We start from the raw sequence: 24,835 nt of genomic DNA, 5'->3' as shown, positions 1-24,835 counted from the left end.
AAGTGAAACTACTCTTCCTGTAGGCTCGCAGGAGCACAAGTAAAAATACTAGCTTCAGACTTTGAGTGAAACGTCCATCTTTCTCTTAATATATTTCATTTCTCTCTCTCACGGAATTTCTTTTCCCAGCCGTCTTTAATTTTTGGTCATCTCTGCCAACTAGGATTTTCCCAGTGTTACATTCTTGGTTTCTGAGGACTCAGGACTTTGTTGTATGCATTGCCACAACCTTTCATGACCCTGACTCTAACCTTCTGCTCTTGATTCTATCTGGTTCATTATCTCATACGTGTCCAGTGCAACCCCTCGAGCAGAGAGTCGGATGGCCTGGCCCGTGTCCTAAGTTGCTGGCTGGCATATGTATTTCCTGTCCTAGGGTGTGGTCCTTGTGTCTGGTGGGAACAGAGTTTATGATATAAACCTGCACACCTCAGTAGCAGAGGCTGTGGGGAATTTTCCTTTAGAAGAGAGAGAATAGCAGGAGCAGGCATCTCAGTCCATGCAGCTGGTTATGATCTGGGAAACCATATATTACCTGATGTGAAAATCTTCTTAATTTAGTTTTATTCAAAAGCAAGTACATCAGATATCTTTTTTTTTTGGTCTGCTACCAACGAAATATTCCAAGTTTATTCACTAATATCAGTTCATATCAGTGAGACCATACAGTATTTGTCCTTTTGTTTTTGGCTAATCTCACTCAGCATAATGTCCTTAAGGTCCATCCATGTTGTTACATGCTTCATGACTCTATTCTGTCTCACATTGCATAATATTCCATCGTATGTCTATACCACAGTTTGTTTAGCCACTCGTCTGTTGCATCAGATATCTTTATAATAAATGTTGCATAATGTTTAAGACAATGAGCTTTGGGTTTGTAACCTAGGTTTGCCTATTTGTAATACTGGGCAAGGTTCTTAATCCAAAAGTCTTGATACCTTCCCCCTTTATATCAGGGTTAATAATACGTTCCTCCCAGAACTGTTTATAACGATTAAATGAGATAATGTTGGCATCATAGTTAACACAGTGACCGCGTACATGAAGCGCTCATACCATCTCCACCACCACCAGTTGCACCAGCAAAAGGAAATCTCTCATAATTATCCTAGGCTGGTGTTCTTGGTCAGCAGGATCCTCACTGTTAAAATGAATCATCCAGATTTCTCTTATTTATAATAATTTAATACTTTCTGTCATTATGATTCCAAGTCATTTGCTGTGTTTTAGAGTTGCCAGAATCCCTAATTAAAGAAAACCTGTAAGATGTTTTTGGTCTGTGGCATCAGGGTTATGGTAAAGAGCATTAAAGGCCATACCAAGGACTGTTGCCTTCACTTTCTCCAGCACTTAGAATATTGCATGTGAAACAGGGAATGCTGTTTTCCACGTAAGCCCTTCCAAGTTTTTGATGTTTGGGAGCTATAATTATCTTCCTTGGGGCATCAGTGAGATTTTGCCAATCTTGAAAATGTTTCCTTTCAAATTCCGAGATGAAATATGGCATATGAACTCTCCTCCTGTTTCCTTAAAGCAGCATTTATATTCTAGATAGAAAATAAGCAGCAACATTCTAGAAAGCCCAAAGAGACACTAAAAATAAGATACTGGGGGAGGCAAAGTTGAAAATACAATGCTTAGATAATCTGTGTACGGTGTTCTCGACAGGCAAATTCTGGGTCTCCTGGAGCATGCCTGTCCTGTCAAAAGCAGACAATAGCTTGGGGTATGTAGGAGGATGAGAAGGGAGTTGCACAGAGGCCTGACATAATCTTGGAAAGGAGCGAACTTCTAACCACTAGTTAAAAATGCTGTTTTGTCTTATTTGCTAATGATGCCAAAAAGATCCTGTAAAACATAAATAATAATAATACCATATCTTTCTAAGGTCTAAATTGCTAGATTACTGAGTTGAGTTTGAAAAGCTTATTACTCTGAACCCTTGAGACACTGGGAACTAGTCTAACATGTAAAGAATCACTAACATTGACCTCAATTTCCCACCAAGGCAACATATAGAATATTTAGAGATCCTTTAGAGCAGAGATTTTGAACTACTTCTTTAGACAAAGCCAAATTTGCTGGGTTTTTTTTTTTTTTTTTCCAAATGGGACATGGCCCAGAGAAAACAGGTACTTCTTTATGGACAAGTCTCAACTTTATAATTGTAACTCTAGTCTTTCTCTCTTCCAGAAATTCAGGCTAGTTTTTCAGGACGAATTGCTAATAGAGAGTCCAGCCCTGTTTTTTAAAGTTTAGCCTATGACCAGCAGTCCTAGCATCAGTGGGGTGCTTGTTAAAAATTTCTCAGCCCCACCTTGAACTGACTGAATCACAGTCTGCCTTTTCATAGGATCCCTAGGTGATTTGCACCCATTAAGGTTTGAGAAACATGGTTTAGAATTGCATGGAATTGAATTTGTATTCCTAACTCCGTAACTGACTTGCGTTTTGAGAAGATCGCTCTGTGTTTTGTATCTCCCTTTTCTCATCCATAAGATAAAAATAGTTTTCATCTTACTTGACAAAGCATTGGTGAGGATAAATGAGAGAGACTATAAAGTGCCCTGTATGATGAAGGGAATCAAAGACCTGTTATTTTCTGTTGGGAGACTAAAATTATGCACATGAGAGGAAGGATAACAATTGCAGTAAAAACACTTTATTGTTGGACAAAATTCATTTATTTGCCTTCAAAAGCCAAGGGGGGTGGAAGTAATTAACTTGACTTCTGTTTCCAGTAGGAGAGAGAAGCCTAGTCTTTTCTGCCAATCTTTTTCCTTGTTCTCTACAATCTGGTGTAATAAGGGAAATGACCTAGTGCTTTCTAATATGAAGTTGTAATTTACAAAAATGGTTACTTGAAAAAATAATACTTTACTGAAAAGCTTCTTAAAAGAGTGGGTGTAACCCTAACAAGTTAACAAGCCAACTCAAGACTTGGATATGGCAACGGGGAAGACTCTTACTTCTGCTTTGGGGTCAGGTGCAAGCTGTGTTTTGTTCTGTGCTTATACCCTCTGGGGCCTTTTTTCTTTTATGATCCTATCTATCACCAGACTCCATTACTGTTGGATGATCAGTTTATGGCCCTGTGGAGATCTAAGCACTAGCCATTAGCAAGAGTAAAAAGCAACAAACATCCTTGGTTTAGTCTTAAACTTGGTTGTATCACTGGTATGTCTCCTGGACACTTTGAAATATGTTGTGCATCTCTTATACTGTGACACAGAAAAAGCCAGTAAGACTCCTACCTTTGTCCCTTATTATTTTATTTTCCTTAAGTGTGTGGGCAATTCTGGAAAAGGCTGTTAGGGATCAGACATACCGTCTTTCAGTTTCAGATTTTCCCCGAAAAGATACAGACTGCGAGAGGAAAGAAAATAAATGGCAATTGCCTTTTATTTCTTCCCTTTTTGCTTGTAGTTTTACCTGTATCCAAACCAACTTGCTGTCCAGTTTTAGATGAATTCAAATTGAGAGTGTTCCTTTTATGAACAGTTGGGTCATATTTTAGATGAATTCTATATTAGCTTTCAGTATTCTCACTTTAACTTATGTGCTAATTTTAAAGCTCCACAATTTCTTGAAGAATCAATTACATATATGTGAATGTATATGTGTATGTGTACCTGTGTAGGTGTGTATATGTACATATATATCATATGTATAAACACATACATGTAAAATCCTGAAAATCCTGACTCCCAAATCCATATTTGTCAGAATCATTAAAAATCCTAGTAGTTAATGCTTTAAATTTTAAGTTAGGGATAGAAAGGGGAGATAGCCTCTGATTTTTTCTAATTTAATGTAATATATTCCCATATAAATATAGTATATATTAAGTAAAATTAAAATCGTCCTAAAAGAGAATCCCATTTGTTTTTCATTTAGAGAGTACAATTTATGCCAAATTACCTCAAGATTCTAAAGTTATTTTTATCTTTACTGACTTAATAGTCATCAAATTGGGTATAGAATCTTGATATAATTTTTATCCTGACATAGTTATACATTCATATTAGTCAAAAGCAATTTCATTTTCTATCACACTGTATAGTTACACAGTTAAGCCACTTAGTGAACATGGAGAAATTTAGAGGAACCATTCTCTTTTATTTTCTTTGTTATATACTTGCTTGGTTTGCTTCTTGAAGTTTGTTAAGTATACACTGCTTACTTTAAAATACTGTGATGTTTAAAGTTGTATATCTAGACCTCATAGTGTAGTCCCACATGGCTTGTTGCAAAATTACAGCATCCTTGGGTGTCAGAAAACTACTGAAATCATTAATCCTAACATCCCCTCTAAGATTCAGATGTCTTTCCTTTTAATTTGCCAAAGACCTTATAATTGCTCCACAGAATGCTGTCATAATTTTTTCTTAATATTTCTGCTATGAAAATATCATCAGTTATGATGACAATCACATAGAAACCCACTTTTTAAAAAGCTTTATTGAAGTATATTTCACATCACATAAAATTCACCCATTTAGAATGTTCTGTCTGTGGTTTTGAGTCTATTTGCAGAGTTGTGCAACCATCACCACCATCTAACTTGAGAACATTTCAACATCCCCTGAAGAAATGGTTCCCTGTTACTGCATTTCCCAGCCCCAGCCCCCAAAAAACCACTAATCTCCTTTTGGTCTGTTTGGATTTACTTATTCTGGACATTTCCTATAAATAAAGTCATATAATATGTGGTCTTTTGTGATTGGTTTCTTTCACTTAGCATAAGGTTTTCTAGGTTTATCCATGTTGTAGCATATATCAGTACACCATTCCTTTTATGGCTGAATAATATTCCAGTGTATACACATATACATTTTGTTTATTCTTTCATCCATTGACGAGCATGTAGGCTATTTCTACTTTTTGGATATAAGGAAAAATCCTGCATTGAACATTGCTGCAGAGTATTTGTTTGAGTCCTGGTTTTCACTCTTTCAATCAGGAGTGGAATTGCTGGGTCATATAGTAACTCTATGTTTGACCTTTTTTTCCCCTATGTTTAGCTTTCTGAGGAACTGCCAAAATGTTTTCCAAAGTGGCTGCAGCATTTTACAATTCTACCAGAAGTATGTGGGATTCCAGTTTTTCCACATCTTTGTAAACACTTATTTTCTGTCTTTTTATTTTAGACATTCTAATCGGTATAAAGTGGCATCTCATTGTGGATCTGATTTACATTCCCCTAGTGCCTAGTGAAATTGAGCATCTTCTTGTGTTTATTGACAAGAAGCCCCATTTTTTGATACCTGTACACAGCCAGAGCCAAAAAATCTGATAGTGTTCAGATATAATTTTGAATGTTTTTCTATTTTTTTTTTGAGACTATTTTGGTAAAGAGAAAAAAGGAGGTTTCACCGACCAGTACTCTGTCAGTTAAAAGTTAGTCCAATATATTTTCTCTCCAATTTATGAAGGAAGTTGGGAGCAGCTGTGGTAACTTTCTGGGGGGTGGGGGGGAAACTAATTTTTATTCAAAAATTTCTAATCTTACAGGAGTTAACTGCAAAGTAAGTGATGTATGCTTGATTTTAATGCTCTTAGATTACCACTATATTCTTTCCTTTCCCTTTTGAGGAAGCCCTTTTATTTTTGATTCCTCCTAATGCCATACTTTTTACGTGGTCCTCTATCAAGGTTTTTCTTAGGAGAGGAATGAAAATCATAGATACTAAGGACTACAAAGTAGAAATAATATACCTCATTGTATGTATTTCCCAAGATCACTGCCAAAGAATGAAGGAATAAAAAGGTTGAAGTTCCAAATGAGAAACTAAAGAAACATCAAGAGATGCAGGGTTTCCTTGGGTATCATTTGAGGCCTTTACAGTTACAAATGACTAAAAACAAGATTCAGTGTGACTTAATAAAAGCAACAAATTGGCTCCCAGAAGGTGAGAGGGCCTCGAAGATATCTCAGAATTTCTTTTTCAGCTTATTTAGGCAATTCTGGAAGTTTCCAACTCTCATCATTCCAGTATTTGGTTCTGGATAAAAGGGAGTTTGCTTCCTTGATACCCCAAACCATAGTGCTGGCATTGAGTCTCCCTGGCCCCACTGTGCCTGACCTGAGACCCCAGCTTATCTCTTGTGGTAGTTTGAAGCTGTATTTACCTCTAAAAAGCATGTTCTGTAACTTAATCTATTCCTGTGGATATGAACCCATTGTAAGTAAGACCTTTTGGTGATATGGCTTCAGATAAGGTGAGGCCCAGGATGGGTCTTAATCCTACTACTGAAGTTCTTAAAGAGAAGGTCACAGAAAGAGAAAAACAGCAGCAGCCAGAAGCTGGAAGTTAGTGGAACCTGGAAGAAAAGAGAGAGGCCATGAAAGGCTGCCACGTGCATTACCATATGTCAGAGGACCACAGGACCAAGGATGACTGGGAGCCACCCCAGAACACTACTGTTTTCAGGAAGAAAGCATTGCCTTCATGATGCCTTTATTTGGATTTCTCCCAGCCTCAAAATACAAGCCAGTAGATTCCCATTGTTTAAGCCGATCCATTGCATGGCATTTGCGTTAGCAATGAAGAAAGTAAAACACCCCTGAATCACTGTGGCCAGCATGATGGAACCAATTGCTTAACCTGAAACTTTGTTCATCCTGGATCCTAGGGTAGGGTCTGCTTTACTCGAGGTACACAGGCTGATGCTGGCAAGGCACAGTTAAAAAAGGGAATGGAGACTGTGTGGAAAAAGAGCAGTGATTACTTTCTGCTCAGAACCCCAGACCATAGATGCATCTTCTCCCAAAAGACAGCTCTGGGTAGGACACTTAGCAATTATCCAGGGCAGTATGTCTGAAACTTTAGAGTACATCAGGATCACTTTTTTAAAACAAAGATTTCTGGGATCTACCCAAGAATTTCTGATTTCTTTGTCCTAGCTGGGGCCCAAGATTTGCATTTCCACCAAGTTCTCAAGGGATGTTAATGGGGAACACACTTTGAGAACCACTTATTGAGAATCGAATCATGTCCCCCACAAAAGCCATATTTAAGTCCCAACCCCTGGACCTGTGGGTATGACCCCATTTGTAAAGGAGATCTTTGAATATGTTATTAGTTAAGGTGAGGCCAAACTGAATCCAATGTGACTGGAGTCCTTATAAGCAAAGGAATTTGAACATGTCAGAATAGAAACCACAGAAGGAGAGAGATATCACTATATAACAGAAGCAGAGATGCATCCAAGAGACCCCAAGGATTGCTGTGAGCCTTCACAGGAACACTATAGGAGAAAGTATGGCTGGGAACACTGGTTGTGGACGTCTAGAATCCAAAAACTGTGAGACAATAAATTCCTGTTGCTTAAGTCAAGCAGTCTGTGGTATTTGTTATAGCAGCTCTGGGAAACTAAGATATTACTGATCTAGAGAATCTTTTTATTTCATTTAGACAGAAGGCATCTCAGAAAAATAAAGACCTGTCAACCAATCAATATGAATTTGACTGCTCATTATGTACTTCGAAATACAGTACTGTATTTTGAAGTTCTTCAAAGAAGTACATACTGCAAGTTTCTTCAGTGACACATTCATCCTCTTGGGCAAAATAGACAGCGACTTTCTGTTTTAAGTCTCTTTCTTCTTATTGAGGTATTTATAGAGAGTAAGGTTTTGCTTTCCATATATCTCTAGTCCACACAAAGAAACATAAATTCCTTTCAATTTGTCTTTTTTCATTTACTTTTTCACTTTCTTTATTTCATTTGTTGACAGTGTTAACAAAATGCAAGTGCGGATTACTGGGTGGTTAAGTCACAATGGCCATTTTCCATTTCTCCGTTGCATTCATGGTATGTCTTACTTTGGGAAAAAAAAGCATAGTAAAGCTCTAAGAAATTGTCAGAATCAATGAAATGGCTAACGTGGTATATTCTACATGACAGCTGAGGACAAAACCTGTCTGAAGGCAATATCATGGCATATAGTGGGCATAGGGATTCTTTTTGGGCAATGAATGAATAAATGAATGGATGGCTGAAATATGGAAATTCTCTCTAAGTCATATTTGGAATTCTATTCTTGGCATTTAGCACCACAGTGTCTAATATTCTCTTCTTGACTTTAACTGGCTTTATCATTATCACTTCTTATTTTTTTTTTTTAGAAGAAACCAAAGTGTCTGGTGATGATGAGATGGAGAAGCTCTACAAATCATTAGAACAAGCTAGTTTATCTCCTCTTGGGGACCGAAGACCTTCAACCAAAAAGGAATTGAGAAAGTCCTTTGTTAGGCGGTGCAAAAATCCATCCATAAATGAGAAACTCCACAAAATTCGAACCTTGAATAGCACGTTAAAGGTAAAAAGTTTCCAGACTATGGATGAACTCTATGGATTTGGGAGGGGTCTCTAGAGTGATTCATGGTAATTATAGTATGTTTGTATAGGAGGAGCAGAGGGCACATATAATCTTTACAGGGTGAGATGACTTCTGATCTTCTTAAAGCACCAAGACATCATATGGCAGCAGCCATGGCAATTTTCCACAGCAGGCTTTGATTTTTATCATTCACTCTGACATGAAATTTCAAATTTTAAACTCTTTGAGGGCAAGGACCTTTGTAACTTGTTTATATATCCATTTTACCTAGCACAGTACCTGGCTCAATAAATGTTGATTAGAGTCTGAAACAGTCAATTTGTGAGATAAACAATAATATTAAGAAGACCTTGGGATTTCACTTAGTTTGATTAGTCTACCTATTCACAAGATAATCAAGTACAGATAAAATTTATTGACTCTTATTTATAGGCATTGGAGCCAAGTAACGCCACGAGAGCCAGGCCATAAGAAGTACACTGTTTACGTTTTCCCAGTTTGTATAAGGGATGGTGTACAGGACATACCGAAACTATTTTCAGGGCCCTTTGTAGCTCAAATCGTTTGTTCTAACAAAAGCATTCTACCTTCACATTTAGATTATACCATGGGTAGGAGGAAGCCAGGGTATTTTGTAAAATAGTTCTGAATTAGCTGAAGATTTACTGATTCTGAAAAGCCTTGATAGATCCTGTAATTTAATTCTGCTTTGTACATTTTCTTTTGCATCAAGAATTTTGAGTCCCTTTCCAGGAAGAAATGACAGCAATCAAAAGAACAAGGCTACCAAGAGATGGCGAGTGACTTTTTGTCAAACATCTCTGTTGGTCATTAGTAAACCTTAAAAAGCTGCAAAATTGAGGCTGGAAAAGAAAAATGAAAAGGAAAGGGAGTATTTTAAGTAGGCAAAGAAAGTCCATATGCAGAGAAATTACAAATGTTTAATGATGAACGACAAACCCTAGCACCCATTTCAGGTGCAAATAAGTTATATTCTACAGTATGTACAGAGTTGATAAATGTGTTGTCATTCAGTGTTGTATGCCACAACATGTTGGGATCTTACTGTTTTACTTGTCTGTGAGAGCTGATATAAGTGAATACATCTTTCATTGAACACATACTTTCTGAATCTTACTATGTACCAGGGATATTCTAGGGCACTGGAGGCCATTGGGTGGACCACACTGGGCTGTGGAGACAGAGAAGACAACATACCATTAAAACCTTATGAGATGTGTATGTGTGTGGTGCTTTGGCACCCAAAGAATTAAGTGTCTAACTGTCTGAGGGCATTAGGGACACTGTCTCGGAGGTGGTGACAACTGACCCCATGGGTAAGAGTTGAGACGGAAAGGGCTTTCAAGGAAGAGGAACTGTCCTAGGCAAATGTGTTGTAGTCCATGTTGGGAGAATTTGGAAGTGGAGGTTTAAGGACAGCATTGGGCAGTTCAGTCCAATTCTAGAAGGAGAAAGACTGCGGTCTCAGGTTTTCTATAAAGCAGTGGTCTTAGAATCCTAGACCCTCACAGGACCACGCCATGGTCTGGCCACTTGGAGGCCAGGTTTATTAATATAATTCAGAGGTTTGACTGGTGCATGTGGTTTCTTATAAATTCTTGTGTTTCATGCACTGTTACCATGTAAATCATGAACTCAGCAGCTTTTTCCCTTCTCCCAATATGTTGGTTATCTGTTGTCAGGTAACAAATTACCCCAAAGCCTAGCAACTCCAAACAATAAAATTTATACTTTCTGTGGGTCAGGATTCTGGTTGTGGCTTGGGTAGGTGCCTGTGCCTCACAATCTGTGATAGGGTGCCATCAAGGTGTCAGCAGGGCTGCAGTGATATTAAGGTTCAGCCAGGGAAGGAACTTCTTCTGAGCTCACTGACATTGTTGGCAAAATTGAGTTCCTTGCAGGTTGTTGGACTGGGGGGGTCTAAGATGCTTGCTGGGTGTTGGCTGGAGACTGCACCCATTTCCTTGCCATGCAGACCTCTTCATAAGACAGCTCACAACATGGAAACTGGCTTCCCTCAGAGCAAGTGAGAGACTGAGAGTGAGAGTGAGAAAGATGGATTATAAGTTAATCCAACAAGTGACTTCACAGTACAAGCAAGTTACTAGGGCAGCCCACACTCGAGGAGGGTATGAGGTTAACACAGGGTGTGAACATCAGGAAGTGTGAGCTTTGGGGCCTTCTCAGGGTTGCTCACCACACCCAGCTGAAAAGCTACTCTCTCTGTATTCATGGCAAGTGGCTTCAAAAAAGTGTAATGCCAGGGACTGGTGAGATGCAACTCATATTACGCAGTCCTATTTTTAGAAAAGCACATCAACCTATTCAGTAGAGAAAGGTAACTAGGTACATGTATGTTTATTCATGTTGAAAGACTAAGGAATTATTTTTTAACTGTCTTTAAATTTAAAATTTAAAGTATTAAAGTAGGCTTTGAGGAGGAAGGGGCGTAAGTGGAGCTTCTGAGGTGCTGTACCATGTTCTTTTCCTAATTGCAGTAGTGGCTACCCAGGTGTGTTCACTTTGTGATCATTCATTAAGCAGAAACCTTGTTGTTTGTGCACTTTTCGGCATGAACATTACATTGCAATTAAAAATGTTTATTAATTTTTATTGAAATCCTCAAAGCTGGAGAGTAGACAAAGCAAAGCCAATGGAGATCCATGTGGAAACGAGGAAATTGTTCTCAGAATAACATTTACAATAGTAATAGGTACATTCTATAAATGGAGAAAAATCCTTGCATTGGAGCCACACTGGAAAGAATGCTCTTTTGGGAAATTTTTCTCGGAAGCTGAGCAAACTATCATGCCATACTTAAAATGTAGATCTTTAGGAATTTCTGACAGCCTGTCATTCACAGACTTTTGGCTAAGCTTATACTGAATTGAATTGTTAATGGAATGATTAATGATTTACCTTGGCCTGTATCAAAAGAAGAATGAATCCATCCTTTTTAACTCCTAATCTTGAGTCAAGCCTTGTATTGCATATTGGAAGTACAAAATAAAAGTGGGTGAAGCATTGTGAGACCTGAGAAAGACAGAGCCATTTCCTGATGCTGCTGACTCCAGGTGCCCAGTCTAGGAAGAAGCTCAGATTACATTGTTTCATTAATTTCCTTCCTTTGTATTCTATGTTTTTTCCCCCTTTTATCCAAAATAACACAGATTTGAGCCAAATGGTAAGAAATTTGAATTATTTAGTGCCAAACACCTTGTGAGAAGTGCCAGCCTAATGTCTAAAGTTGAAAAGATCCTTTCCTAAAACCTTTCATCAGATTTACAGGGGTGATTAATAATTTTTTTTCCTTTAAAAAAATCAATTTCCCAAATGTTGTTAATCTGAAGAGACCATGTTATCTTTTTTGGTATGATATTTGAATGTTCCTCTAAAGCTCTTAAGAACAAAGTCAAATTCCTTAAATAACTTCATATGAATAGCTCTACAGTATTAGCAGAGTGTAAACATCTTTTATTATTACTGTTTTTGAAGAGATAATTTTGGATCCTAGATGTTGAGAACACAGAGAGAAGAAAGGAAAAATCTCTTGGCTCTGCCTGACTTTATACATGCAATCCCTTCCAGCTACCCACTGGTTTAACCTTCTGTTCCTCTCCTTCTAGTTACTTTCCTGCAGCATGATTTTCCCCTCTTCTTTGGGATCCAAAAATATCCCTTGGCCTCCCTTTATCACCTCATTGTTGCACTCTGGATTTCCCCTTGAAATCCCTATTATTTTGACCAATTTAGAAACATGAAAAAGGAAAGCAAGGAAATAGACTAAAACATGCCAAACAAAACTTAAGTTAAAACTAAGTAGAGTAGAATCAATATGTTTGTATGTTACTAATACTTGTGATCATCAAATGACCAGATACCTCATTTGGATAAAATAAATGCTACTAGTTCCAGCATCCCTAGAACTGTATGCAAATATGTGTCTGTGTATATATGTTTGTTTATGGAGAGAATCCCTCAGACTCTCTATAGGGTTTATGAGGCAAGAAAACCAAAAAGGAAATGGGTGATTAGTTTATTCATTCATTCCTTATTTCATATGTTCATTTTTCTCGACAAATATTTGGTGAATACCTATCACATATCAGACATTGTTTCAAGGCAGTTGGGATATTGCCATGGACATATATGACAAGAAATTCCTGCCTTCATGAAGCTTACAAGAATGTTGAAGGGTGATTATAATTAAGATAGACATTAAAAGGTTCTTTGAAAGATGGAATTTGAGTAAAACCTGAAAAAGGTAAGCAAGTGAGATGTTAGGATATATGATCTAGAGTGTTCCCGGCAAAAGAGATAAAGAAACCAAGGTATTGGGATTGGGAACTATCGCTGGCATGTTCAAAGAGAAGCAAAGTCAGTGAGCCTGGAGTAGAAGAGGGAATGGGGGAGGGGGAGGGGGTGGGTCAGAAGAGCAGCTGGGAATCATGTCATATAGTGCTGTATTTCCATTTTATGGATCTTTTACTCTGAGGGAGATAGGAAGTCTTTGGAAGGTTATGAACAGAGATGTGGTGTGGTCTCATATTTTGAAGGTAGAACCATCAGGATTTGCTGGTGGATTGGGTGTGAGATTAAAGTCAAGGGTGACTCCAGTATTTTGGCCTGAGCAACTAGAAAGAAGGAATGGCCTTTAAGTGCCATGAGGAAGACTGTGATAGGAGTGGATTTCAGTGTACATTGGGAGTTGGGGGTGCAGAGAACAGCTAAAAACTTGGCTTTTAACATGTTATGTTTGAGATGCCTATTAGGAGTCCAAGCAAAACTGCTGAAAAGATGTTTAGACAAACAAGTATGGATTTCAAGGGAGGAGTCAGGCTGGAGATACAGATTTGGGGCCATAAGCAAATAGGGGAAGTGGGAGAGATGAGACAAGATCTTCAATGCATTTAGAACTGAGAAGAGCCTCAAGGCTGGGCACTGGGACACTTCAGAGTTAAGAGGTTGGGCAATCAGGAAAAACCAGCAAAGGAGACTAAGTGGCTGTTGTGGAATGAGGAAAATTAGGAGAATGTGTCACAGAAGGCACATGAGGAAAATGTTCTAAGAAGTCAGCAGTTTTAGATGCTGTTGATAAATAAATTAAAGATGGATAATTGATTATTGGAATTAGCATATGGTGGCCATTGATGACCTTCACAAAAGCAGTTTTGGTGGAAGAGTGAGGACAAAAGCCGGATTGGAGTAGGTCTATGAGCAAATGGGCACAAGGAGATTGGATATAATGGATAGAGACAACCTTTTTGTGAGAAATTATTCTATAGTGATAAGGAGAAAAGTGGAGCATTAGCTGGAACAGGGAAGCTGGCCAAGAGAGAGTTTTTAAGACGGGAGAAATAATGGCACACCTGCCTGCCTGCTTGCGTGAGTGATTAAGTGGAAATCACCTGATGAACTGATGTCAGAATAAGGGGGTGGATTGCTGGAGTAATTTCCTTGAGTAAGAGAGACAGTGATAATGTACAACTGGAGAAATGCATTTTTGCTGGGAGCACAGACATTTTATCCCTGTTAACAGGAGGGAAGGCTGTGTGCATTTGTGCTGGGTGGTAGGAATTTGGGAGAAGTACTTTTCAGATTGTTTCCATTTCTTCAGGGAGCAAGGCCATCTGCTGCATGTGAGGATGGGAAAGTGGTTTGAGAGTAGATGAATAGTCATTAGGGAGTGTGGGCAAGAAAAGGAATGAGGAAACCTACCCTGATTCCTGCATAGCAATAAAGGTCCACTTGGCTTAGCATCAGTGGTCAGGAATTTAAAGTGAGAACAGTGGACATGGTTGTGAATTTCCCCCCAGGCAAGAGAGAATAAGTAGGCAGAGAGAATAGGTACTGAATATCTGCAGAAGGCACTGTGTTGGGTGCAGGAAATAGGGTCAAATAAAATGTAACCTTCTTTAAGGAAGTAGTAACTGTAATGACTAACTCATTAACCTACATTCAGTATGACACGGTCACTCTGTGATGGTTGCCCCTGGGAGGGCTATAAGCACCAGAAGTTCATGAGAACACAGGAAAAAAAGCTTTGCAGTCCAATCTGAGGATTCAGGGAAGTTTTTTTTGGAGAACATGATGCCCAAAATGAGTATAGATTCATGAGCTATAGTAAAACCAGACACCGAAAGATAAAATAGTGTTTCATGAGGAAGAAACAGTGAATTAGAGTTAATCAGGTGAAGGAAGATGAGGAAAGTCCTTCAGGTGGTGCAACATCATGGAGGTGTGAATAGCTGTGTGGGTAAGAAAATGCACATCAATCTTCCTGGAATAGAAAGTCAGAAGAAGAGTATCCACAGATGGACCTAATGAGGTAGGTACCTGAGGAGCTGGGGGCGCTAAGGGAAACTTGGAGGAGTCTGAACATTCTAGGTGGATCCCTTACACTGCCATGGGAAGGGTAGATTTAAAATGAAGAGTGGGAGCAGGGACCTCACTTAGGAGGCTGTAGCAATAGAGACCAAGTATGAAATATTGGGTCCAAAATTTGGACTGTGAACACAGGAATAGACAAAAAGAATGGATGTGAGATAAAATTGTTCAGGTTGTGTGAATTTTTTTTTTGAGTGTGGAAGCTAATGCATCTTTTACTCCATCCCTCAACTACAGAAAATTCCATAGATGTGTGTATATTGGTTATGAAGGAGGCAGAGTGAAATAAGATGGATAGATTGGTTTTCCTGTTAGCATTATTTGAATACGTACTGTTTAGATGGAGCTTCAGTAGTCTTTTCATTGAATAAAAAAGATGTACTGTATATTCATGCTGCATGTATTAATTAAATGTTTGATTTATTAAAGATTTTTAAAGTATGCATTTTATAATGTATTTAAAAATTTTCAGAGAATGTCTGAGGTAAAGTGCTATGTTCTAACTTTACTTAGTGAACTCTGGATGGCCATTGAAATGGTTATACAACAATACATCTTTGGGGGAATAATACTCACCTTGAGGTATTACCATTGCTGTGATGTGGAATAGTAGATTGATCAGGGAAGAGCAACTTAGAAGACCCCGACTGTGTGTCTAGTTCTTCCACTACCTCTCGGGTACAACACTGAACTTCTTTGTAGTTAGCATACGTAAATCCATGTCCTACCGTATCTCTTGAGGTTGATGTAGGGATTAGAATACTAATGTGCAAAAACACTTTGGTAATTTAAAAGAAAAATATCTCTGTGCATTTATTTCTAAAAATGCTGAAGATGATTTATTGAAATGAAAATGCTCACCAACCACATCTCCTCCCCCCTTTTCTTCTACTTGGACAGTGTAAAGAACATGACTTGGCTGCGATCAACCAACTGCTGGATGATCCAAAGCTGACAGCCAGGAAATACAGAGAATGGAAAGTGATGAACACCCTTCTTATTCAGGATATCTACCAGCAGCGAGCCGCTTCTGCCCCTGAGGGCAACCCGCAGGACCTTGAGAAACTACCTTCCTCTGCCCATGTTGAAAGTTCTATTTGAGAACAAACTAGGATTTTCTCCCCTTTTTTGTTGTCCCAAGCAACACTTCAAGATGTTGCAAGAGCTTACATCATTTCTTAAAAGGAAAACCGAAACCCAGAACCTCAAGCATCAGCTCCCCTCTAAAGATGCAACTTAGATGAAGGCAGTCACCAAATACATCTGGACTCCGCATTCCCATTGCAAAGCATCCATTGAGATCAGCATGATTTCATTCAGTGGAGCAAAAAGGTTGGGGCTCCTTCTGGGAGCTCAGGTTATACTAGGTTCTAGGTGGGAAGTGGGAAATGAATTTTCTGTTCCTTGCTCTCAAGATAATTACAGCATTGTATGGACAAAGATAAAATTTTACCAGGGGTAATTATCCATAGAAATATTCTGTTTCACAAAGAAAGGATGTATATATTCCACTTGGTTGGGCAGCTGAGCTCTCCAACCCATTTTTTCATTTGGACTGGAGGAATGCTTTCTAGAGCAGCAGCTGGAAAAAGACAAGCATGAAATTGTGGAACAGAACCCTTTGCCTCTGGTTACAGAACAGTGGTACCTTTTCCACTTTTGGACAAATGCATCATAGAAAGACGGCTGTGGGGGAGCCCACGGAGGAGGCGTGTCCTGTATTCCATTCAGTCAAAGGAGAACTTGGTATTTTCACACTTGACCCAGGTGGGGGGGGCAATCTGATTAATGTTTCTTTTTCATAAAAGGAAAAAGAGAGAAGAGTATCTCATTACACCTGGAGACCTCTGCTCTCTCCTGGCTTTTCTAAGCAACAGGAAGAGATAGCAGTCCAGCAGGAAACGTTTGCTGCTTTTGTCTTTGGTTGTGATACCTATACACAGTATAAACTTATAGCCAGGTTCCCTGGAATCAGTACTGATAGGATGATTATGGGCATCTGAATTGTTTTAATATCTTACTCCAAAAAACCACAGAAGAGTTAAAACATGATTGTTTTATTTTTGTATGGTAATGTCACTTTGTGTTCTGTGTATATAGATAGCTATCTATTACATGTTTATTTAAGCATATTTATAGAAGTTCAAATTACTAGTGTTTTAAAAGATGATATACTATTATATGTTTTGCTCAGTATATATTCTCAAAGTATATTCTTTTTGCTTAAGAAAATAGGAATAACATTGGTTCACTGGAGTTATTATGTTGCACTATAATGTATGAGGAATGCTCAGGAAATCTTTCTGGGTAAATATGGGGCATGCTAATAACCTTTGATTTTCTGCTTTGTATGTCTCACTTTCTCTCTTACTCTCTGTCAACCCAGGGCTGTTAGATTTCTCTGCTTATTTTAAGTCACTCTTTTAACCAGAAAAGTACTTTTCATCTTAGGTTAGCCCTTCTTGCACTTTCTTTTAAGCTTTATACCATTAAACCAAATGAAACAAACCAAACCCTAAGCCAAATGAAACACAACTAACATCATCTTTTGACTTAGAACTAATAGAACTTTGGGGTCCATTGTTAAAGAGGAGATCATTTTGTTAGAGAAACAGTGTGAATGTTTTCGTGTACTAATCACCATGAAAATGACCACAACCCACTAAAAACCCATTTTGGCAAATTGTCAGCATAACACACATTGTTTTGTATCACGGAAATGTGGCTTGACATTCAAATTGAAATAACCCTCTGAATTTCATCTGCAAACTAAGCAGAAATATTTGTTGAAAATTCCCAGTTTTATTAAGAAATTTTGATTCTGTAAACAAAAAAACAATCTTCATGTTAAGAAAGAAAGAAAAAAAAACAAGAAGCAAGTTGCAGTAATGGAAGCCTCTGGGATAAGAGGCCATTTCAGTGGAGTTGGCCCAGCATTCATTCAGACACTGTATACCAAGTGCAAAGTGCTGGGTGGGCCATGGATCACACAGGAGACAGAGTTCTCCCTTCTGAGGCTGCAACAGGAGAGAAGTAGCCATTTAGCCCTTGAACTTGGATCCTGATGTTTCTGGCTAAACAGGCAAATGTTTTCATCTTTCTAGTCTGGAAATTATCATGAGTTCTTTCTGAGATCAGCAGCTGATTGTAAGGTTGATTGTTTAGGACACACAGTGTTGAGGGAATGAGAAATAATCATGGAAGGAAATAATATTATGACCAAAAACGTTCTCCTAGCTTTTTCCTCTTTGGTTTGCAACACCAAAAGATTTCAATTGAAAAGATCTGAAAGCTTCTGACCAAGGCTTGTGAATACATTTAAATAGTTTACTGTGACTAGTCACAGTACACATTTAATATCCATTTAACTGACCTTTTAGTGTATACACCTTTACACTAAAAATTTAAAGGCAAACTAGGTCCCTGAGCTTATTTTATCAAGCCTTTCAAAGAGTTATTTTTCAAAGTCATTTGAAGAAAGTTACCTAGAGTTTTTCCTTTGCCAGTTAAAACTGCTACTTGGCAGAAAGTTTGAGAGAGCTGCATGAATATGTGTCCTCTTCAGACCATAATTACACACTGAGTAGTGTTTCCCCTGTGTAAATGTCCTTGCTTTCCACAATGTCCTACTAGGAAATAAGGGGCTGCCTCTGTGAGCCCCCAGCCTTGGCTGTGGCTACTGACAGGAGGGTGGGGAGGCAGAGAGCAGTCTGACACTGTCCATGAGGTTCAATATAGGAGTGACCTGGGTGATTGCCTCTTGGCCAGAGATGTGACCCTTGTATTCACGCCACAGCTAGCGGGTATGTGGACTGTGCTGACACAGCCGCAACTGCCCAGAAAGGAAATTTAGAGACTCTCTGAACATACGTAGGTCCAAACCTGTGAGGGATCAGAACCGGGAGAAGGTCCTTCTTTGGGGGCTGTGGCGGAGAACAGCCTCTCCCTAGTATTGTCAGCCTGCAGACCCAAACTGGCGCTTGATTTGCCACCTACGCACTCTGATGCATTGTAATTCAAGATGAACTGGATGGTCCCTTACTCCTGGGGCATCTTTTGCTTTTAAGAATTCTCAGTTCTGTCCAGACAGCTCAAAACTCAGAATAGGATCAAAGCTCTGGAAAGAATCCTAAAGTATAGGATGATTACAAAGACTCTGGGAATCCTAAGAAGGAGATTGTGTTTGGAGTCAGATTTCAGGGTGAAGTTCACGCCGCAGAGTACTGTGTCCTTTGCAAGCAGCCTATCGCATGATGCCTTCCGGGTCTGCCCCCCTTCCCGCCAGTGGTCCAGGTAGGGTAGTGGTGCATTATCATCACTCCATTTCACAGAAGGAATAAAAGAGCCTTGAGAAGTGAAGGGCTGGCCAGTTAGAGGGAGCGCCCAGACCTGAGCTGAGTCTCCGGGCACCGAGCGCCCCCACGCCATGGCCTAGTTCGTGGTGCAGAGGCCAGCAGGGACCCGAGCAGCCGGGCAGGAGTGTGTATTCCATGGCCCTGAAATCGGGCACGCTGCGTGGCAGCTTGATGCTCTGTCCTCCACCTGAAACCTGAGGCGGCCTCTTACCTCCAGCACAGTCTTTTCCCAGAGAGTCTAATGGGAGACTCTCCCTCCTTCAGCTAGCCCTTGCTGGACCGTGATTGAGTTGGGGTTCTCACTGCATCGCCCTGTGCTTCTTTCCTTTCCTATTGTAAATTATGCTGCTTCTCAGGTGCTGTGAGATCCCTGGATGAAGAAGGTCTACAGAGAGAAAGTGTTTATTCTCTTTTTCACATCAGGAGATGTTAGAGATCAAACTTAGTGGTTAGGGTAAGTCTCTCAACCTTCTTTTCTTAATTTCTTCTCATGCAATTTTGATGCTTTTCCTCCAATAGTCTGTATGTAACAAAGTCACAGAAATGAAACAGATAAAAGGCACAAATAATTTGAAGAGTTGAGAGGGGCTGTACAAATTCAAGCCATATTTGAATTTATGGAATTTATCTGTGTAAGATACACTCAATGAATGATAATATTTCCATATAGCCACACAGATCATTTAATTGAGCAATTTAAGTACAACAAATGGCTGTCCAAAATTCACTTTCTACTGCAGAGTTGCCCTATCAGTGTGTAATATTTGATTTGGATTTTCCAAATTTTTATAATTTTTTTGTACATTTACCTCACAAGGAGTTGACAAGTTCTGGAAACTTGAGATGAGATGGCTTCCCTGCATAGTGTTTCATAATCCATAATTAAAAATAAAAACCACTGAAACTATATATTTACAATCCATATGGAAGTGACTGGGGAGAGGACATAATTCCACCCCTCACAGAAAACCGCCGTCTCTGCGAAGAAGCGATGGGGCATCTGCACGTTTCTCTGGGCTGTAAGAAGAGAAGCTGTGTCCTCTCCCTGGCCCGTCTTTATAATTTATACCTTCTACCTGACGCTTTTCCCCATCCTTCTATAGTACCGCACAGAAAACATTACAAAGGGATTTTAGCATTTTTTAAAAAGTAGCTTTTACATTCCCTTGCTCTGAGGAGACTTAGCTGTGCTGTGCTGATAATTCTTTACCTTTAATCCAGAGGGGAAGCATGCTTCAGGGAGACATTTGACATCCTATATAAGAACCAGGATGTTTAATCACCGTGTATTTAAACATCCTTGCATGATGGGGATGGGCTTTTAGCGTTGCATGGTGTTTGGGGGCAAGATATTAATGTGGGAATGATACTTTACATTGTATTGTGCTTTCCTTATTCTTTGTCACCTACCATCTTTCACTAAACTGAAAAGGTGGCTTGCTCATTTCTCCTGCTTTGTTTCCAAAGTTGACTTATACAATACAAATAAAATCAAGAGAAAATATATTTAGTAAAATGACGTGGAAAACATTCCAAGATATATTACTGGTGTTTATTTCCTGCCCTGCGATGCTGCTGCCACGGGAATAAACCTCTCTGGGAAGTGTTTACGTCTGTGGTTTTATCTTCTGCAAAGGTTATAGTGCCCTCTGGTGGCAGTCACAAAAATAATTGTCCTTTAGAGTCTATTGATGGTTTAAATGAAAGATCCAGTTACGTTGGGGCATCTGTTGTCAATAATAACCTATGTAGTCTTCTCCAGTGTATAGGTTTATCAGTACAACAATATCTAGATTTTTTTCGAAATTGTCATTGGTCCACAAAATCTGACTTGCACATCATATTGCTCCTTATCATTGCCAAGCAGCCACATTTTGTTTTGAGAATTAAAAAAAATTCAGATCATAAAAGTTAAAACCTGCGGCATACACATTACGTAAAATGCATAAACTTTCCATAAACAACGAACAAATAAAATCTTGAAATATTGCAATAAATTGCTTTTCTTTTTCTCCGAATTCCCATTCTATCACCTTAATGTAAGTAATATCTGATCTCTGAGTGAATGTCAGAATCACTCATTAGCAACCAAACAGCACATCTCAATCTCTAATTATGTGTCACATTATGCACAAAATACTCCATTATACACCTCAAAAACTTTGGTTGTTATTTAAGGGTTTGTTCTTATAATCACTCACCATTGCAAATTATTGTCAGATTGGATGAGATTTTCCCTCCTACATTCTTTCTTTACCTAAACATCCAAGTTCAGTGAGTTTCTCTCCCAAAATGCATTTTCTTGCAAAAATGATATAAGGCCATTTTGTTGAGAACAGACATTCACAATCAACCGTTCTACTAGGCTTTGGACCATCCATTTCTGAGGTGGGTTCCCAGAACACCCGTCCTAAACCTGTAGTTTAGTTTTGGGCCGATAGTGCCAACCGCATGCTCTCCAAGAATGCCCTCAGTTGGCACCAACACCATCCCATAGTACAACTGGAGAAATATTCCTAAAATGAGATCCCTAAATTATCAATCCTAGGAATTTAAGCATCTTAATTTCCTTCACAATATACAAACAGACCAGGAGAGCAGACAGTTTCAGAAAACTTACAATTCCATTACTACTTTTACATAAATCAACCCTTCCTAATTTGCCTTCTGTTATACTTTGAGGGATTTCCATAAATAGCCCTCCTCTTATCTTCCCAAGTTCTGAGCCAATTAAAAGATAATATAAAAGCCAGCATGTATAGAGAAAACCCACATATCCAGATAAAACTGACACTAGAAAATGTGATTTAGGTGTGAAAGATCAAAGGACTTTGTCCACCACGCACCCCCTGCTCCCTTAGAGTGGACCTTCTAACAGCTCTCTCAAAGCAAAGTTCGAATCTGCTGAGTAGACATATTAATTCTTCCTCAGTGGCTGCCTCAGCCTGTGGAGGTGAGGAGTGATACAGAAAATGACCAATTCCCTGGATTCAATTCTTTTGAAAGATTAACTTCACTCAGTTGAGAAGTATGGACCCATAGCCGTTCCCACACACAGTAGACTTGCACCACCTATTGGGAAAAGTGATACAGCCAAGAGTGCTTAGGAAATTCCTCCTCCTGGACAGCAACCCCTGTAATAACATTACCACTCTAAGCCAATTTCACATTTTTAAATACCAGCCTTTTTTGTGCATTGCTTTCTCCCGTGATATCTAACCATCATGCTAATAGGTAGCACATTTTCCTAACCAGTCTCATACTTTTCAAGACTCTGTTATCGTTTGACGTTCTCAATATTTCTCAGCCTTTCTCTAATTGGTCTTTTGTAATTCCTGGATTACTATCAGAGATCTTCTGAGACCTGGGTAATTCCCCCCATTTAGACCTTTGCTTGTATGGCTAAGGCTTCAGCAATTTGGTGAAGTTGACTTTTTTTTTTCTAACATGGCAGGCTCCGGAAATTGAACTTGGGTTTCTGGGTCATGGCAAGCGAGAATTCTGCCACTGAGCCACCGTTGCACCGCCCCGTGAAGTTAACTTTTAATTGTCTTTGTACCACAGTCCTTTCAGTAATCAAATGCATAAATTTGAAGTTCAGCTACTAAGCAGTGATTGCTTTAATAACTTTTATACTGCCTTCGTCCTGGGGCTTCTGAGGTTGACGCAAAACTATTCTTTTTTAAGGAGTCTTTTGGCTAGAATAAACATACAAATGTTACTGGAGACCTTATAAGTTTAAATACCATACTTAAAACACTAATGGAACCAGCACTTCATTCAAATATGAATTAAATTTTGACTGATTCTCCTTAAAATACTTCTTAAAAAATTTAAAAGTCAAATTAAACTTTAAAATTTTGAGATAATTATAAACTAACATAATGATTGTATAGAATAATACAAAGAGACCCATTAAATTTTACTCAGTTTCCTCCAGTGGAAAAACTTGCAAAAATTAAGGTACAATATCACAACCAGGATATGTTATCTATATATTATTAGAGAAGTTGTGGGTTTATAAAACAATCATGCATAAAATACAGGATTTTCATATAACATTCCCCCCCATTACTAACACCTTGCATTGGCATGGTAAGTTTAATACAATTGTTGAAAGCACATTTTTATAATTTACTATTAACTATAGTCCATGGTTTAACTTAGGGTTCATTGTGTTATGTAGTTGTATGGATTTTTTAAAAAATTTATTCTAGTAACATGTACAACCTAAAATTTCCCATTTTAACCATGTTCAAATATATAATTCATTGGTATTAATTGTATTTACAGTGTTGTGCTACTGTCACTGCCATCCATTACATAAATTTTCTATCACCCCAAGCTGAAATTCTGTACCAATTAAGCATTAACTCCTGTATTAGTTTGCTAATGCTGCCAGAACACAATTGACCAGAAATGGAAAGATTTAAAAAAAAAGAATTTATTAAGTTGCAAGTTACAGTTCTAAGGCCGTAAAAATAACTAAGTCATATACCTTGACTCAAGGAAGGCTGATGGGTCCAGAACACCTCTCTCAACTGTGAGGGTATGTGACTGGTGTCTGCTGGGGTCTTTGGCTTCTCCTTTCAAGCAGTTTCCCCCGGGGTGTTTTCTTTCTATGTCTCCAAATATCTGGGTCACCTGTTGACTCTGCTGGCTCTGAACTCTCTCCAAAATATTTCTTCTTTTAAAAGAGTCCAATAAACTAATCTGACCCACATGGAATGAGCAGAGTCACATCTCCATCTCATCAAAAGATCCCACCCACAAATGGGTGTGTCATATCTTTATGGAAGCCATCCAGTCAGGGTTTCCATCCCACAATATTGAATCAGGTTTAAAGAAAGTGGCTTTTCTGGGGTACACAACAATTTCGAATTAGCACACCCCATTCCCTAACTTTAACCCAGCCCCAGGTAACCTGTAGTCTACTTTCTGTCACTACAAAGATGCTTATTCTAATTATTTCCTATAAATGAAATCATACACTATTTGTCCTTTTGTGCCTGGATTATTTCACTCAAAATGATGTCTTCAAGGTTCATCCATGTTATCACATCATTCCTTTTTGTGATTTAATATTCTCTTGTACGTATATAGCACATTTTATTTATCTATTGATGAGCACTTAGCTTGCTTCCATCTCTGGGCAACTGTTAATAATGATGCTGTGAACATCAGTGTGAAGATATTTGTTTGTATGCTGGTTTGAAATGATGTATGTACCCTAGAAAAGCCATGTTTTAATCCTAATCCCATTTTGTAAAGGCAGCCGTTTCTTCTAATCCCTATTCAGCACTGTATGTTTGAAACTGTAATTAGATCATCTCCCCGGAGATGTGATGTAATTGAGAATGGTTGTTAAACTGGATTAGGTGACGATGACATGTCTCCACCCATTTGGATGGGACTTGTTTAGTTTCTGAAGTCCTACAAAAGAGGAAACATTTGGGAGAATGGGAGATTCAGAGAGAGCAGAGCAGAACAACATAGCCACGAGAAGCAGAGTCCACCAGCCAGTGACCTTTGGAGATGAAAAAGGAAAATGCCTCCCGGGCAGCTTCATGAAACAGGAAGCCAGGAGAAGAAGCTAGCAGATGACGCTGTGCTTGCCATGTGCCCTTCCAGATGAGAGAGAAACTGTGACTGTGTTCACCATGTGCCCTTCCACTTGAGAGAGAAACCCTGAACTTCATTGGCCTTCTTGAAGAAGGTATGT

General features: G+C 38.8%; 2 protein-coding genes across 6 annotated transcripts in view; one reads left to right on the top strand and one right to left on the bottom strand.

The window, feature by feature from the left end:
* The window catches only part of IPCEF1 (interaction protein for cytohesin exchange factors 1), a 184,578-nt gene extending 166,561 nt beyond the window's left edge, over window positions 1-18,017 (top strand). For all 5 annotated transcript variants that reach the window (XM_077149321.1, XM_077149318.1, XM_077149319.1 and 2 more), the window contains 2 exons: window positions 8,136-8,329; window positions 15,659-18,017. In XM_077149321.1, coding sequence (XP_077005436.1) covers window positions 8,136-8,329; window positions 15,659-15,859 — 395 coding nt within the window. In that variant the 3' untranslated portion in view covers window positions 15,860-18,017. The remainder of the gene's footprint in view (window positions 1-8,135; window positions 8,330-15,658) is intronic.
* OPRM1 (opioid receptor mu 1) overlaps window positions 1-24,835 on the bottom strand; it is a 212,527-nt gene that overhangs the window by 63,460 nt on the left and 124,232 nt on the right. The window lies entirely within an intron of this gene.

The sequence above is a fragment of the Tamandua tetradactyla genome, chromosome 2 (genome assembly GCF_023851605.1).
Source record: "Tamandua tetradactyla isolate mTamTet1 chromosome 2, mTamTet1.pri, whole genome shotgun sequence".
In the NCBI taxonomy this organism is placed as follows: Eukaryota; Metazoa; Chordata; class Mammalia; order Pilosa; family Myrmecophagidae; genus Tamandua; species Tamandua tetradactyla.
This window is presented reverse-complemented; position numbering and strand designations above follow the sequence as displayed.